Below are 14,768 nucleotides of genomic sequence, written 5' to 3'. Positions count from 1 at the left end.
ATATTTCTGTAGAAATTGCACGAGGAATCTCTAGAGGAATTCTTGAAAGAATTACTGGATGAATATCTAGAAGAATCTCCAGCGGAAATTTGGGTAATTTCTGTTATTTTTCTATATCTGAAACAAAAAATCCCTTGAGAATTCCTGGAGGAATTTGTAGCGGAATTTCTGGAGGCATTTCTGGAGAAATCCTCGAAGAAATTCCTGAAAGAATCTCTGGGGGAATCCTTGAAGAAATTTGTGAAGAAATCTCTGGAGGAACCTCTGGAGAAATTCCTGCGGGAATACCTGAAGGAATCCCTGAAAAATTCTGGAAGGTATTTCTGGAGAATTTCCTGGAAGAATCCTTAGAGGAACTGCTGGAGGATTTCCTGGGAAAATCCCTGGAGAAATTCATGGACAAATCTCTGGAGGAATGCCTGAAGCAATTCCTGATGGAATCTCAGGAAAAAACATTTTGGAGAAATGCCTTAAGGAATTCCTCACATAATTTTTTTAAGGATGTCCAGGAGCAACTCCTGGAGGAGTTTCTCAAGAAATTCCTGGGAAAATTCCTGGAGGAGTTCCCGGAGAAATTCCTGGATAAAATCCAGGAGGTATGCCTGAAACACTCCTAGAGGTATTCTTTGGGGGAATTTCTGGAGGAATCAATGATGGATTTCCTGGAGGATTGCTACAGGAATTCTTGAAAGAGCTACTGGATGAATTTGTAGATGAATTTTGGGAGATTTCTATTTCTATTCTATTATTTATCTATATCTTAAAAAATCTTTGAGAAAATCCTGGAGGAATTTCTTCTGGAATTAATGAAGGAATTCATGGAGAAATCCTCGAAGGAATACCTGAAAGAGTCCTTGAAGACATTTGTGAAGAAGTCCCTGGAGGAATCTTGATAGAAATTCCTGGAGGAATTCCCGGAGGAATCCCTGAAAAATTCCTTAAGGAAATTTCCAGGAAGAATTTCTAAAAAAAAATCCCAAGACCATTCGCTGGAAGAATCCTTAGAGATACTGCTGTAGGATTTCCTGGAGGAATCCCTTGAGGAATTCGTGGAGGAATCCCTGGAGAAATTCCTGGAGAAATCCCTGAAAGTTCCTGAGGGTATTCCTGAAGAGTTTCCTGGAAGAATTTCGGAAAAAAAACCTTAGAAGATTTCTGTAAAAATCCTCAGAAGATTTTCTGGAAAAATTCCTGGAGAAATTCTTGGCATAATTTCTGGAGGATGTCCAGGAGCGAAATTGCTGGAGGAATTCCTGAAGAAATTCTTGGAGTAATTCCTGGAGGAATTACTGGAGGAGTTCCTTGATAAATTTTTGGATAAAATCCTGGAGGAATTTCTGAAAAATTTCTTTGGAAATTGCTGGAGGAATCATTGAAGAAATTCCTGGAGGAATTTTTGCAACAATTACTGGATGAATTTCTGGCGGAATCTCTAGAGGAAATCTGGAAGAAATTTCTGAAAAAATCCTCTGAGAAATTTCCGGAGGAATTTCTAGAGAAATTTCTTGAGGAATTTCTGGAGAAAACTTCGAAGGAATTTACGAAGGAATCCCTGGGGGAATCCTTGGTGAAATTAGTGGAGAAATCCGTGGGAAATCCCTAAAAAAGTTCCTGGAGGAATTTTTAGCGGAACTCCTGGAGCAATTCCAGGAGGAAAATCTGGAGAATTCTTCTGGGGAATGCTTCAAAAAATTCCAGAAGGTATTCCTAGAGAAATTTCTGGAAGAATTTCTGAAGGAATCCCTGAAGGATTTCCCGAAGAAATTGCTGGATGAATTTCCGATATAATTTATGTTGGAATTCCTTGATGAATCGCTGAAGAACTTCCTGGAGAAATATCTGCAAGATTATAAGGAAGAATTCCCGAAAGAATACCTGGAAAATTTCCTGGAAGAATGCCTAGTAGAATTCCTGGTGGAATTCTTGGAGGATTCCCTGAAGTAATTCATGGAGAAATATTTGGAGAAATTCCAGTAGGAGTATCTGGATTTTTTTTTGAGGTATCCGTTAAAGAATTCCTGAATATTTTTTTTTGCAGGAATTCTTGGAAGAATCCCGGAAGCAATTACTGGAGGAGTTTCTGGAGGAATGCCTGGAGAAAGTCCTGAAGGAATGCATTGTGAAAACCCTGGATGAATCTTGTAGGAATTCTTGGAAGGATCCCTGGATGATATCCTAGAGGAATGCCTGTAGGAATTTCTGAAAGAATCTTCAGGGGAAGTCCTGGAGAAACCTCTAGAAGAATTTCTAGTGGAATTTCTGGAGGAATCTCTAGTTGAATTCCTTGAGGATTTTTTAGACAAATCCCTGCAAGAATTCCCAGAGAAATCCATTGAAAAATTCCTGAAGAAATTTGTGGATGAATCTTTTGAGGAATTTGCGATGGAATTCTGGAGAAAAGATTTCCTGAAGAAACTCCAGAAGGAATCCCGGAAGCAATTTCAAGAGGAAATTATGAGGGAATCCCTGAACAGTTCATGGAGAAGTACTGAATCAATTCCTGGCGGAGTTCCTTAAAAAATACAAGGAGAAATTCCTGGAGGAATCCTAAGAAAAGTTCTTGGGAGAATCTTTGGAGGATTTATAAAATTAATTGTTCCAGAAAGAATCACAGAAGGAATTCCCGAGTTAAGCCCTGCAATTTTTTTTAGAGGAATCTCTGGAGGATATCCTAAAAAAATGACTGTAGGGATTAACGGAGGAATCTCTAGAAATACTCCTGGAGGAATTTACAGAAGAATTCGTGGAGGAATTTCTGGAGGAAACCCTGGATGAAGTTTTCGGGGAAAATTCGTGGAGGAATCCCAGGAAGAAATTGCTAGTGGAATCCTTGGAGAAATCCTGAAGGAATTCTAAGAAGAGTTCATGGAGGAACTCCTTGCATTTTATGAAGTAATCCCTGCAGGAGTTCCTGAAGAAACCCCAGGAGGAATCCTAGAGGTAATTCCAGGGATTCCCGCTTAACAGTCCCTGGGGATTGTGAGTTCTTCCTTCGGAAGGGCAGTAAAGCGTGGGTCCCGAGATGAACTAGCCTAGGGCCAAAAATCTCGTTAATGCAGATAAAAAAAATCCAAAACAAAAGAATTCCTGAAGGAATTCTAAAAAGTGTTCTAGGGGGGATTTTCGGAGGAATTTTCAAAATAATCCCTGGAGTTGTTCCTAATAGAAACACAGAAGATATTCCCGGAAGAATCCTTGGAGAAATTCTTGAGGAATCCCGGAAGCAATCGCATGATGAATTTCTTAGGAAATCCCAGGAAAGCTTTCTGAACAAATTACTGGAAGATTCAAGTGTAGAATTAGCTCAGAGTTAAAATACACAACAAAAACAAAACAATACTTGAAGAACTTCTGTAGGAAAACAAAATTTAAGGAATCCATGTCTGCAAAAATTTTTAGACGAATTATTGTTGGAATCTTTGGATGGACTCCCAAAATAATGTTTTGTACAATGTTTTAAGGAACTCCTGAATTAATTTTAAGCTAATCTCAGGTAAATTTTTTTTGGGGTTTCTGGAAGATATTCCTGCTAAAATACTTGGAACTATTCCAGATTGAGTTATTGGATCAATCTCTTGTGGAATTCATGAAGAAATATATGGAGAAATCCTTGAAGAAATCTCTGAAAGAACACTTGCAGAAATACCTAAAAGAATTTCTGTTGACACTACTTTGGGAATCCCTGGAGGAATCCTTGAAAAATGCACTAGAACAATCACTGGAGGAACCTCTAAAGATATCCCAGGAGGTATTCCCGGAGGAGTCTGGTGAAACCCATAGAGGAATTCTTGAAAAATTCTATGGAGCAATTCATGCTGGAATCACAGAAGAAAGCTATGAAAAAAAATCCTTGCATCCTTGCAGAAGTATCTGCAAAAAATTCTGAAGAAATCGTGAGAGGAATTCTTGAAGCAATTTCCTGGGGTTCTGGTTTGATCATTGCGGATAAAAACCCAAATTATTAGAATAGTTTTTTTAATATTTTTTTCTAGAACTCTGAATTATTGATAAACTTTTAGTTGTCTGGATGTATTGCTAAAAAAAATCCTGGAGAAATTGCTAGAGAAACCCCTGGAGACATACCTGTAGGAATTCATGGAGGATTTTCTTGAAGAATCACTGAAGAAATTTCAAGAAGAATCTCTGAAAGAATTCCTGGAGGAATCCCAGGCAGAATCTCTAAAGCAATTTCTTAAGGTCTCTACAATGGAATCCTTGAAGGAATTCTTAAAAAAAATCTTAGAGGAATTTCAGCAAGTATGCCTGGAGCAAACCCTGTGAATTCCTGGAGGGATTTCATAAAGCATACCTGGATGAATTGACATTCCTTGAATTCCTGGGGGGAAATACCTAAAGCAATTCCTAGAGGAATCTCCAGAAGAACTTCTGAACAAATTTCTGGTGGGATCCCTGGAGAAATTCCTGGTGGAATCCATGAAAAAAACTCTAGGGGAATCCCTGAAAGTATACCTGCAGGAATTGCTGGAGTAATCGCTAGAGGAATTCTTGAAGGAATCCCTGGAGACATTTCTGAAGGAATAAATGGAGGATGTCCTGGAGGCATCCCTGAAGAAATTCTTGGTGGAATCTGGAAATATATAGAAATTTTGGAAGAACTCTAGCAATTCCTAGATGAATTCTTAGAGAAATCCGTGATGGAATTCCCAAAGAAATTTCTAGATACATTCCTGCAGGAATACCTACCCAAGGAACAATTATACTTTTGTGGCAATCCTGAAGTAATTTCTAAGATTGAATAATAAAACTTAGCAATAACGCTCTTTGTTCTGCAAATCCGAGATAAAATAGGTATAAACTATAAGACTAATCTGGCCCACTCTTCAGGAGATCTTCAAGACTGGTTTTGAAGACTGCTTTGAAACTAGTTGTATTTATGTCCTAACACTGATGATTGGTTATAAGAACTTCATAAAACTTTAACAAGAATAGCTTGAAGCATGTTGATCTTTTAGCTGTCTTTCTCAAAAATGCTAATAGTGCATGATAAATGAAATCTTTTACCTCAGCATTATGCAGATGCGAACTAGTTTTGTTTCATGGATGAAATGTTAATTGAACTGCGAATTAATTTTCATCAAATTGAAATGGCTAATGCTTCAAAATTGCCTGACAGATCATTGATGACAGGGAATCAAAATTTTCCGTGCCATACCCACTTTGTCGTTGATATGCCACCCAAAACATACGAAAATAACGAAGCGTCTCAAAAATAATATCATTCATTAATATACGAAGACATAAATTTCCTATAAAAACAAAAGGCTACGCCACTTTTTCAATTCTATCTAAACATGGCTGCCGTTCCAAGCGAACAAAACTCATGCAGCCGCCAACAATTGTTATTACCTTTAATCCAAACCACCTCAAAACAATGATGGAACCAAGTCGCCTTGCATGAAATCTACAGCATTTATTGAAGATTGTTTTTGCTAGTGATGATCTTAAGGCAGATTTGTTCGTCTTAAATGAAACTTATTCGTTTTATTCAAGAGTAACCGCCTTTAACAATTGTTTGTTTACCGTTTTGGAGCTAGAAAGTTGTTTCTGTACATTTTGCTTCAGGAAGTGCCAATTCTATTATAGTTTCGTCTATTTAATAAGTGCATTTCTAAAACTTACTAGTATTACACTATTTAGCATAAGCACGAGAAGAGTCACAGTAAGTACCCATTTCATTTTCGATTCAAGCTGCTGTGGCCTGTGTGAGTATCTGGCTGAAGGTTGGACGACCTCAGCAAGCTACTCGCATTTTTGATTGGCTATAAAATGAATATTTCGACGATATGATTACTTTTGAGCACCAAAACGGCAAAATTAACAGTGAGCAAAAATGTTTGAGTGTTTATATTTGCATAAAAAAGCCAATTTATTGCATAATTTATTATTTGAATTAATAAGATTTTATTATTCCTTTAGTTCTTGTTCCAGACTAGTGGCTCGAGCTCAAGAATTGAAAGCTTTAAGAAGTTTTTAAAGTTATTGAGTTATTCTCAGATGAATTATACTTGAATAAACGAAGCATGAACTTTTAATAAAGTTTGTTGATGTTATGTGTTGAAAATAACTTCAATTACGTCTTAAAACTTATTATAAGATCAAATGCCTTAGGGAATCAAGTTGTTTTATGCGCAATTTTCAAAATTAACTTGAAGAAAGCTTAAAAACCGCATACGAACGGAGATTATTTTCTCTTTATAAAAACAACTATAAATGTTTCATGAATTCTTCATGCTATGATAAAGCTTCCATAAAAATAAACAAATCTTAAAGGAATTTAAATTGTTACTTGGGTAGAGAATCCTCTGGAGGAAATCCCAAATTCCCCTTGGAAGAATTCTTCGAAAAATCCCTGGAGGAATCGTTGACGCAATGTCTGAACGCACCTCAGGAGGAATGCCTCCTGAAACCACCCTTGAAACAATCATTAAATGCCTCGAAACGATCCCTATTTTTATGCTTTTCCCTATTTTTATGCTTTTTTCAATGTTCCCTATTTTTATGCTTTTTTCAATGTACAACTGTGTCAAATAGCAGTGATAGCCGTTTTCCATGCAAAATGGCCAACTTTGACAAGCTGTAACTTTGTGCTGTAATGAGCGATTGAGCTGAAATTTTAACAGCGAACTGCAAATGTGGTGAATATGGTTATACCAAAATTTTCGAAGCTCGTGGGAAATGTTAAACACTATGTATCCCCACACATAGCTTATGGACAGACAATATTTTGTAATTAAAACTTGACTTGTTTTGCGATTATCACGTATACAAAACCTTTCTGTAGGATTAGTCATTTTTTTTAATAAACACATTTGAAAAAATCGGTAAAAAGTTTATCCCTACAGCCTGGCCTATCTAGTCAAGGTCTATATGTGACATCCAGAATGTTTCATTGAGGTCTGAGAGGGTGCTGCCATCCCATAATCCGAATACGATTTGGGGTGAAATTGGTCAAATGAAGGCGCCACCGCTCGCTGCCAAAGTTGGAAACTGGCGCTTACTGGAAGTATATCAGTATAAAGCTAACGATAAGTGAACTATAATTGGTGATTTAATTCTAACACAACCAACCAGAAATCAAATTGTTACTTCCCAAGTAAACTGTTGATGACCAATTACTCTTGAAGAAATTTTCGAAAACCAGCATAAAACCAAATACCTTTTAGTTTAGTTTTATGATGGTGTTGAGAAACTATTTTGTTCTATTAAAAATGATACTTGGGTTGGAATCTCCTGCAACGCTGATGCCGAACCCGTGGACCTGTAGTCCTGCAGTGAAAATTCGGTGTTTATGTAGGGCTCCCGATGTACAGAAGAGAGCAAAGGAAGGTTACAGGTTCGTTTTTGGGTGTTTCCGAAGGTCTCATGTGCGTAACATGGGGTCCGAGTGGGTCTTAAGGGGGTTTCGGAGTCATTTCAGGAAGTCTCACAGCATTTTAGGCTGCTTTGAGAGGCGTTACGGAGGCGTTTTTAGGGGTTTTGGTTTAGGAGGGCTTTTTGAGGCATTTCAGGATGTTTCAGGCCATTTTCGGTGTGCTTCAGAGGCGTTACGAAGAGTTTTCGTTAGGTTCGGAGCCTCTCAGGTGCGTTACATGGGGTCCGAGGGGGTTTAAGGGGGATTTTGAAAGCATTTCAGAGCATTTTCTGCGGGATTAAAAGGCATTACGGAGAAGTTTTCGGAGGTTTTGGATCCCCTCAGGTGCGTTACATAGGGTCCGAGAAGGGTCTAAGGTGGATGTTGGAGGCATTTCAGGACTTTTACCAATGTTTCGTCCAGCGGTTGATTAAGGCCCCAGGTTGTGATATAATTCTCCCGGGGGACTCGAGGAAGAACGAACTACTACTTCGACTCCAGGTACTATTTATTGCGCACCACAGAGAGGCGGAGCTCCTGTTCTGTGGTGGTTCGATTCAACTTACAATTTTTCGGTGGGATTCAGAGGCATTACGGAAGCGTTATGGAGAAGTTTTCGGGGGTTTTGGGGCCTCTCAGGTTCGTTACATGGGGTCCGAGGAGGTTTAAGGGGGATTTTGGAGGCATTTCAAGACATTTCAAAGAAATTTCGGGGGATTCAAAGGCGTTACGGAAGCGTTACGGAGGATTTTGCAGGGGTTTCGAAGTCTCTTAGGTGCGTTACATGGAATTCCCGGGGGGGTTTCAGGGGGATTTTTGAGGCATTTCAGGAAGTTTCAGAGCAGACTCTGAAATACTTTAAAATGCCCCGCAAATCTCTTACAACGCTCTTTAAAGGCTCCAAAGATCCCTAAAGCCACTTGGAACGCCCCTGAAACCCACTTAATACTATTGAAAAACCCCAGAATTCCCCGTAATCTCATTAAAACACCAAAAAATCTTGACAGAACACAATTGAAAGGCTCCTCAAATCCCCAGAAACAACCCCTTAAAACGCCCCTGAAGCCCCTTGGAACCCCCTTTTTGGGCTCTCTGGGAACTTTCTAGAAACCCCCTTAGCCCCACCTCAACTGCCCAGGAGCAAGACCTGTTCTCGCGAACTATATTCTCTAATTGAAGCCTAAACTTAATTTATGTATAAATTTCCCTCTTTTTATGCCTTTTCTAATTTATGCGCATTTTTCATTTATGCAGTCCCAGCCATGTGCATAAAAAGAGGTTCCAGTGTACAAAAAAGTGTAAGCAAAATTGTGCCAAAACAGAATAATTTTTGATTTACTTAAATGTTTAAACTTAAACAAATAATACTCTACTCACGTGTCGCATCGTACTGCACTCCCTTGAACTCGGAAAAGCACGGCAGCACGGCCGTTGTGGCCGGCGGTGTCCTTGGCCAGCACGATATCGTATCGAACAACGGTGGACACGACAGCTCCAGAAACAGGGTATCGTTCTGCTGGTGGCACAAATCCCGCAGCGTTTCGTTCACTACCAGCTGCGGCGGAAAACCATCACCACTACCGGCGGCGACGGCAGCAAAACCAGGAAAATCGCCACCCATTAGGGCCAGCAGCGATTCCATCGATGACGGTGACGTTGAGTCGTTCATTCTTGCCTGGAGGATACTTTGCACCCCGCAGCGCTGATTGAAGCAATTCTTCTTATCACTACTAATCACTTGTTTCGCACTCTTCCTCAGTTGCGTTGCATTTCACTATCTTTTCGCTTCGGGCGTTTATTTTAATGTGGCTTGCCTCATCCGGCTTGGTAAACACATATTTTGTTTAGAAGAACTTTTACGTTTGCACTTATTATTCATCTCTGCCTAAAGCAACAAATCATACTAGGTGGTGTATCAAAAATTGGTTAACATTAGAAACTTTTGATAGAAAAAAGAGACGCCTCTTGTGATCCATTGAAACTAATCATTTCGATATGCATATTTTCTCAGCAAGTTTTTTTTTTTCATTCTTTTTATCATAGTGTGATATTTTCAACTTTTTCTAGTTATATCCACGTATGCTTCTTCTTTATTCGTTAACATAATTTTCTTCTCCATCTATATTTTCTTCTTGCTCTTTTCACATTTTTTTCTGTTTTTCTTGGCCTTATTTTTTCTAGTTTCATAAAGTTGGTCTTCAATAAGCACTTTCACAATTGTTTACTTCGAATCAAATTTTCTTCTTTTTAGGATACTTCATGCCTTGTAAAATGGACAAATTAAATAATTCCAATCCAAAAGATCTTCTATCAGCTGCTGATGCTTATTCATGAATGTGTTCACGAATATTATGGAATCACTATGACATATTTCCAAAACTACATTTGAAACAAATAAATCAATGTACTCCTGTTGTTCTTCAATGCAAAGAACTTTTTCAAGATTTGCATTTAAACTCGATACAAAAAGATTTCGCCACAGCTCGATGATACACCGCCTGTTCCCAGCTTAATCTCGTCACAGCCTTCAATGGAAACGTTGATCAACAACTCAATCTTCCTCCATCTGCGCGCGGAAACTAACCAATAACATAAACACACAATCGCGCTCACCGACCGAACCGACGATGGCGGGCGGCACGGCTCCTCGTCGACGCTCACTTCGCTCGCGATCCCAAATCAGAGATGTCCAATCGCGTTTCTGTTCCAATCGTAACTGAATCGAACCGTAACTGTATCGCCTCGCCACCGCGCGGTAGACCTAGGAAAACGAAATTCTACGCGTTTTGTTCCTCCTCTTCACACTGCACGCCACGCCACCCCATGACCCGGCAGTTGTCCCGGTTGTCCCGGGGCAGCGACGCTCTCGTGCTGTTTCCATGGATCCTCGACCCGGTGGCGGTGGCAACGACGACGGCGACGCGTGACGTTTTGATGCGATGATGACGAGCATGGACGGACGACGACGACCAGTGTCAATAGCTTTTCCGCGTGAAACTTTCTTCGAACGCAATTTTCATCGAACAGAAGGATGAAACTCTCTTCAGCCGTCCATGGCAGTCGCCTGGACGGACACGAGTTAGCGCCATTGAAAATCAAGTTTTTCTTTATTCATGAGAACATGAATTTAGTTTTTTGAGATTTTATGGGAATGTTGCTAATTGTAAATGTAACAAATAATAATTGGTTGGTCTAGCAAGAAGCAACGTACGTACGCAAATCTCCAGAAATTCGCTTAAAGATCGCACCAAGAATATCTAGGTACATACTTCTCGAATAGGTCATCCATTAAAAGAGACATTTTCTGTATGACAATTATGTTTATCTCGGCACCCATGACTTTACTTACCTTCCGAATGAAGAACCCACATTTTCATGATTATGTCAAAATTGTTCAATCCCAGGTCCTCTGCATGATAGTCTCACGGACTTAAACCATCACACCAGGTCCTTTCCACTGTTACATGACGAATTTCACCCCAAATCGTATTCGGAGTTGGCAGCACCCTCTCAGAATACAATGAAACTTTCTGAGAGTATAGACCTTGACTAAAAAGCCACTTTGCATACTTAGTTTCTTCAAAGTTTATCTAGACTGGCTTCTGATAAGGTCTAAACTTTTTTAACCGATTTTTTCAAATGTTTTTTTTTTTTTTTGAGCGGACCTGGTGTGATGGTTAGAACACTTGACTATCACGCCGAGGACCTGGGATCGAATCCCACTCCCGATAAACTCACAAAATGTGAATTCTTCCTTCAGAAGGGAAGTAAAGCGTGGGTCTCGAGATAAACTAGTCTAGGGCTAAAAATCTCGTTAATACAGATAAAAAAAATGTTTTTTGCCTTTCTCGTACACCAAGGTGTACCGAAAGGCTATATGTTCACTCCAAAAACGAAAAATTGATAGAGCCCCCGGAGGGGTCAAGTGTTATATACCAATCGACTCAGCTCGACGAGTTGAGATGATGTCTGTGTGTATGTATGTGTGTGTGTGTGTGTGTGTGTGTATGTATGTGTGTGTGTGTGTATGTGTACAAAAAAGGTCACCTCATTTTTAGATAGTAAACATCAACCGATTTTAACGACCGACGGTTCATTCGACGCGGAATCTGGTCCCATTGTTTCCTATTGAAAATGGTTCGGATCGGTCCAGCCATTCCGGAGTAATGGCCATTTAGGTGTTCCGGATCGGTACCCCAGGAAGGGGCCAGATATGAAAACGCAACAAACCCATGCATGCGACCCATCAAACCACGGCATTTTCGATTATCTGATGAACGGGAAGTAGGAAAATAATCTCAGACTATTTCTGAACCGGTAGTGTTCCGGAACCGGTTCCGGGTGTCCTGCCGGAAGTGGCCAAATGTAAAAGTGAACATAACCCATGCATGCGACACATCAAAGAGCGGCTTTTTCGATAGCCAGTTGAATGGTGAGCAGGAAAGTAGTTTCAGATCATATTTGAACCGGTAGTGTTCCGGAACCGGTTCCGGGTGTCCTGCCGGATATGGCCAATAAAAAAATTGAACCAAACCCATGCATGCGACGCATCAAAGAGCTGCTTTTTCGATAACCAGATGAACGGTAAGCAGGAAAATAGTTTCATACTGTATCTGAACCGGTTGTGTTCCGATACCGGTTCCAGGTGTCCCGCCGGAAGTGACCAATTAAAACAGTGAACCAAACTCATGCATGCGACACATCAAAGAGTGGCTTTTTCTATAACCAGATGAATGGTTAGCAGGAAAATAGTTTCATACCGTATTTGAACCGGTTGTGTTCCGGAACCGGTTCCAGGTATCCCGTCGGAAGTGACCAATTAAAAAACTGAACCAAACCTATGCACGTGACGCACCAAATAGCTGCTTGATCGATAACCAGATGAATGGTTAGCAGGAAAATAGTTTCAGACCATATCTGAACCGCTTATGTATAATAAACTGACGAAGTTGAAGAGGTGAACCCAACTGAATGCATCTGACGATGACCGAAGAATAGTAGGTCGAAACGCGTAACGCTTAACAAGTTGTTTTCGATATTTGTCACCGATAATTACCAATCATTCCACAAATAACATATCTGAACCGGTTGCGTTTCGGAACCGGTTCCAGGTGTCCCGCCGGAAGTGGCCAGTTAAAAAAGTGCCATGCAAACCCATGCACATGAAACATCAAATCAGCAAAAATGTTGGATAACCAGATAAACGGGCAGCAAGAAAATAGTCTCTGACCACACATAAGATTACCAGCAGTGTTGTAGAATCAGGATTGGATGCATCGCTGAAATTACGAAGGTGAACAAAATCAATGCAAGCGATAAATATGCGTAAAAAAAACAAAATCTTAATAAAAATTAAATCGATCTTGTCAAATCACACCATTTCAGATTCCTGAGACGTAATTATACAGCAGGATGAATCAACGTTGTATTAGAAAATTTAAATTTTATAGCATCAATCCCCTTTTGTGGTTGAAATTACTACGCGCAATTTTGATGCAACTGGTTAAGCCCTCGCGCTCTGTAACACGGTTGAAATTTAAATGGGATTTATTATGAGAAATTTCACTAGCTTGCACTTTTTTTGTCAAATTTTACATAAATCTTATAATCAATGATAATAAAATATAGGCTAAAGTGTGCAGAAAAAAATTTGCCGAAACATCTTGATAATGATCGACATCCAGTGCTAGTGAAGTATGTCAAGCAGTCAACTGAGAGGTTTGATATTTTTCAGCTCTGCTTATATGTTTAACATAATTCATAACTTCGGAATATGAGCCATCAATAAGTTTCCAAATTCGATTATGGCTTTGATATAATAATGTTGCTTTTATAATGTTGCTTTTCTGAATAAGGCTGACACAAATTTCGATTTTCTCTTAAGTCATGAGGGGTCCCCCTTGGAAATTTTATTCGGAATTCATCATTTTGAGGAAGGGCACAAATAAATAGGGGAGATCGAGGCATAATGGACACCCGGGGCGAAATGGACACCCCTATTTTTATCGAAACCGTTGACTTTTATGCTAAACTTTTAATGCATAAGTATAAAGGAACAAGTCATCGTTCTATTTTTCCAAAAGTACCATTCATATGCCTCCAAAATAACCTAAATATCTTTGAAATTGAAATATGTTTTCCAAATGGTGAAGTTCTTATAATTTCAACGCAGCAGCAAATAAGGTATTACGAGTGTTTGAGTGTGTCCACCATAAAACAAGTAAATTGCCACCTTATCTGCATGTATACGTAGATTTAGCAATGGATAAAGTATTTTATTTGTGATTAGAATTTACTCAAAATAGAAATTTTAATATTGTAGTCGATTTGGGGCGAATGAACACTGGCAATTACGAATGAATGTACGCGCACTGCATACTGTTAGGCGCTTAAGAGTGTTTGAAAAAAAAACAATTGGATTATTTTAGCCTAAAGTTTATTTAATTTACTTTGATGTTATGTAAACTCGTCTAAGATGGAGTATTTAATCTGTGGTATCGATCTCCGTGGGCAACTTACTTAACTGATCGATGTAATCAAAGAAATGGCATAAAATATGCAGGGGTGTCCATTATGCCCCGATGGGTGTCCATTTTCCCCGTAACTTCTCTGCCAGCCCTAAAAACACACGATTTACCATTCATTATTTCTTCACAATAAATACATTCTACCTGCTATAAATGATTGAAATACGCAGGAAACCAACTAAAGTTGTAAGCCAACTGATAATATGTTAAGGTTTCCTCTGTCATACAGGCCTAACGTACTCATTTGCTTAGGGTGTCCATAATGCCTCTAATCCCCCTTAACCAATAAATTTTTAAATTTTAAATTAGAGTCCTCTGGAAAATTTATTACCAAATCCGATGAGTTAAGCGGAATTGTTCATTGTTTGTGTATTTTTTTTTATCAAATACATTAATAACACTGCTCGACAAAATTTCACAAAATTTGGTGTTATGGGATAAGAAAAAAATAACAGAAGTTTGGGACCCCAGAAGTGCCATAGTGAAAGAATTTTTGAAAAATGAAATAAGTTCAAGACCGAAGGTTGTATGGAGAACTTGGGGTGTTCAATTGATACGCGCATAAGAACGTATGGTGCATATATTTGGGCGTTTTCGGTATTCAGGTTTGTTTCGTTATTGTCTCACGCCTTAATATATGCACAGCCCGTTCTAACGCGCATATCAATTGAACACCCCAAGTTCTCCATACAAACTTCGGTCTTAAACTGTGAAGGCCCGGTCCAATATTTTTCAAAAATTCTTTCACTATGACACTTCTGGGGTCCCAAACCCTTGTTATTTTTTTTTCATCCCATAACAAAATTTAGTGTTGAACGGTGTTATTTCTCGGTATTCTCAGAATTCAGGAACACTTTGGTTTATGGCTC

The 14,768-nt window shown here is 39.2% G+C and overlaps 1 protein-coding gene across 5 annotated transcripts in view; it reads right to left on the bottom strand.

The window, feature by feature from the left end:
- The window catches only part of LOC109409995 (diuretic hormone receptor), a 206,979-nt gene that overhangs the window by 102,016 nt on the left and 90,195 nt on the right, over positions 1–14,768 (bottom strand). For 2 of the 5 annotated variants that reach the window (XM_062853834.1, XM_019683524.3), the window contains exon 2: positions 8,750–9,257. In XM_062853834.1, coding sequence (XP_062709818.1) covers positions 8,750–9,041 — 292 coding nt within the window. In that variant the 5' untranslated portion in view covers positions 9,042–9,257. Of the gene's footprint in view, positions 1–8,749; positions 9,638–14,768 lie in introns of those variants that run through there. The other 3 variants (XR_002130100.3, XR_002130099.3, XM_019683525.3) reach the window with 3 other exon arrangements.

Source organism: Aedes albopictus, chromosome 2 (assembly GCF_035046485.1).
Source record: "Aedes albopictus strain Foshan chromosome 2, AalbF5, whole genome shotgun sequence".
Taxonomy (NCBI): Eukaryota; Metazoa; Arthropoda; class Insecta; order Diptera; family Culicidae; genus Aedes; species Aedes albopictus.
Note: the sequence above shows the minus strand (reverse complement) of the source record. Positions and strands in the feature narration are given on the sequence as shown.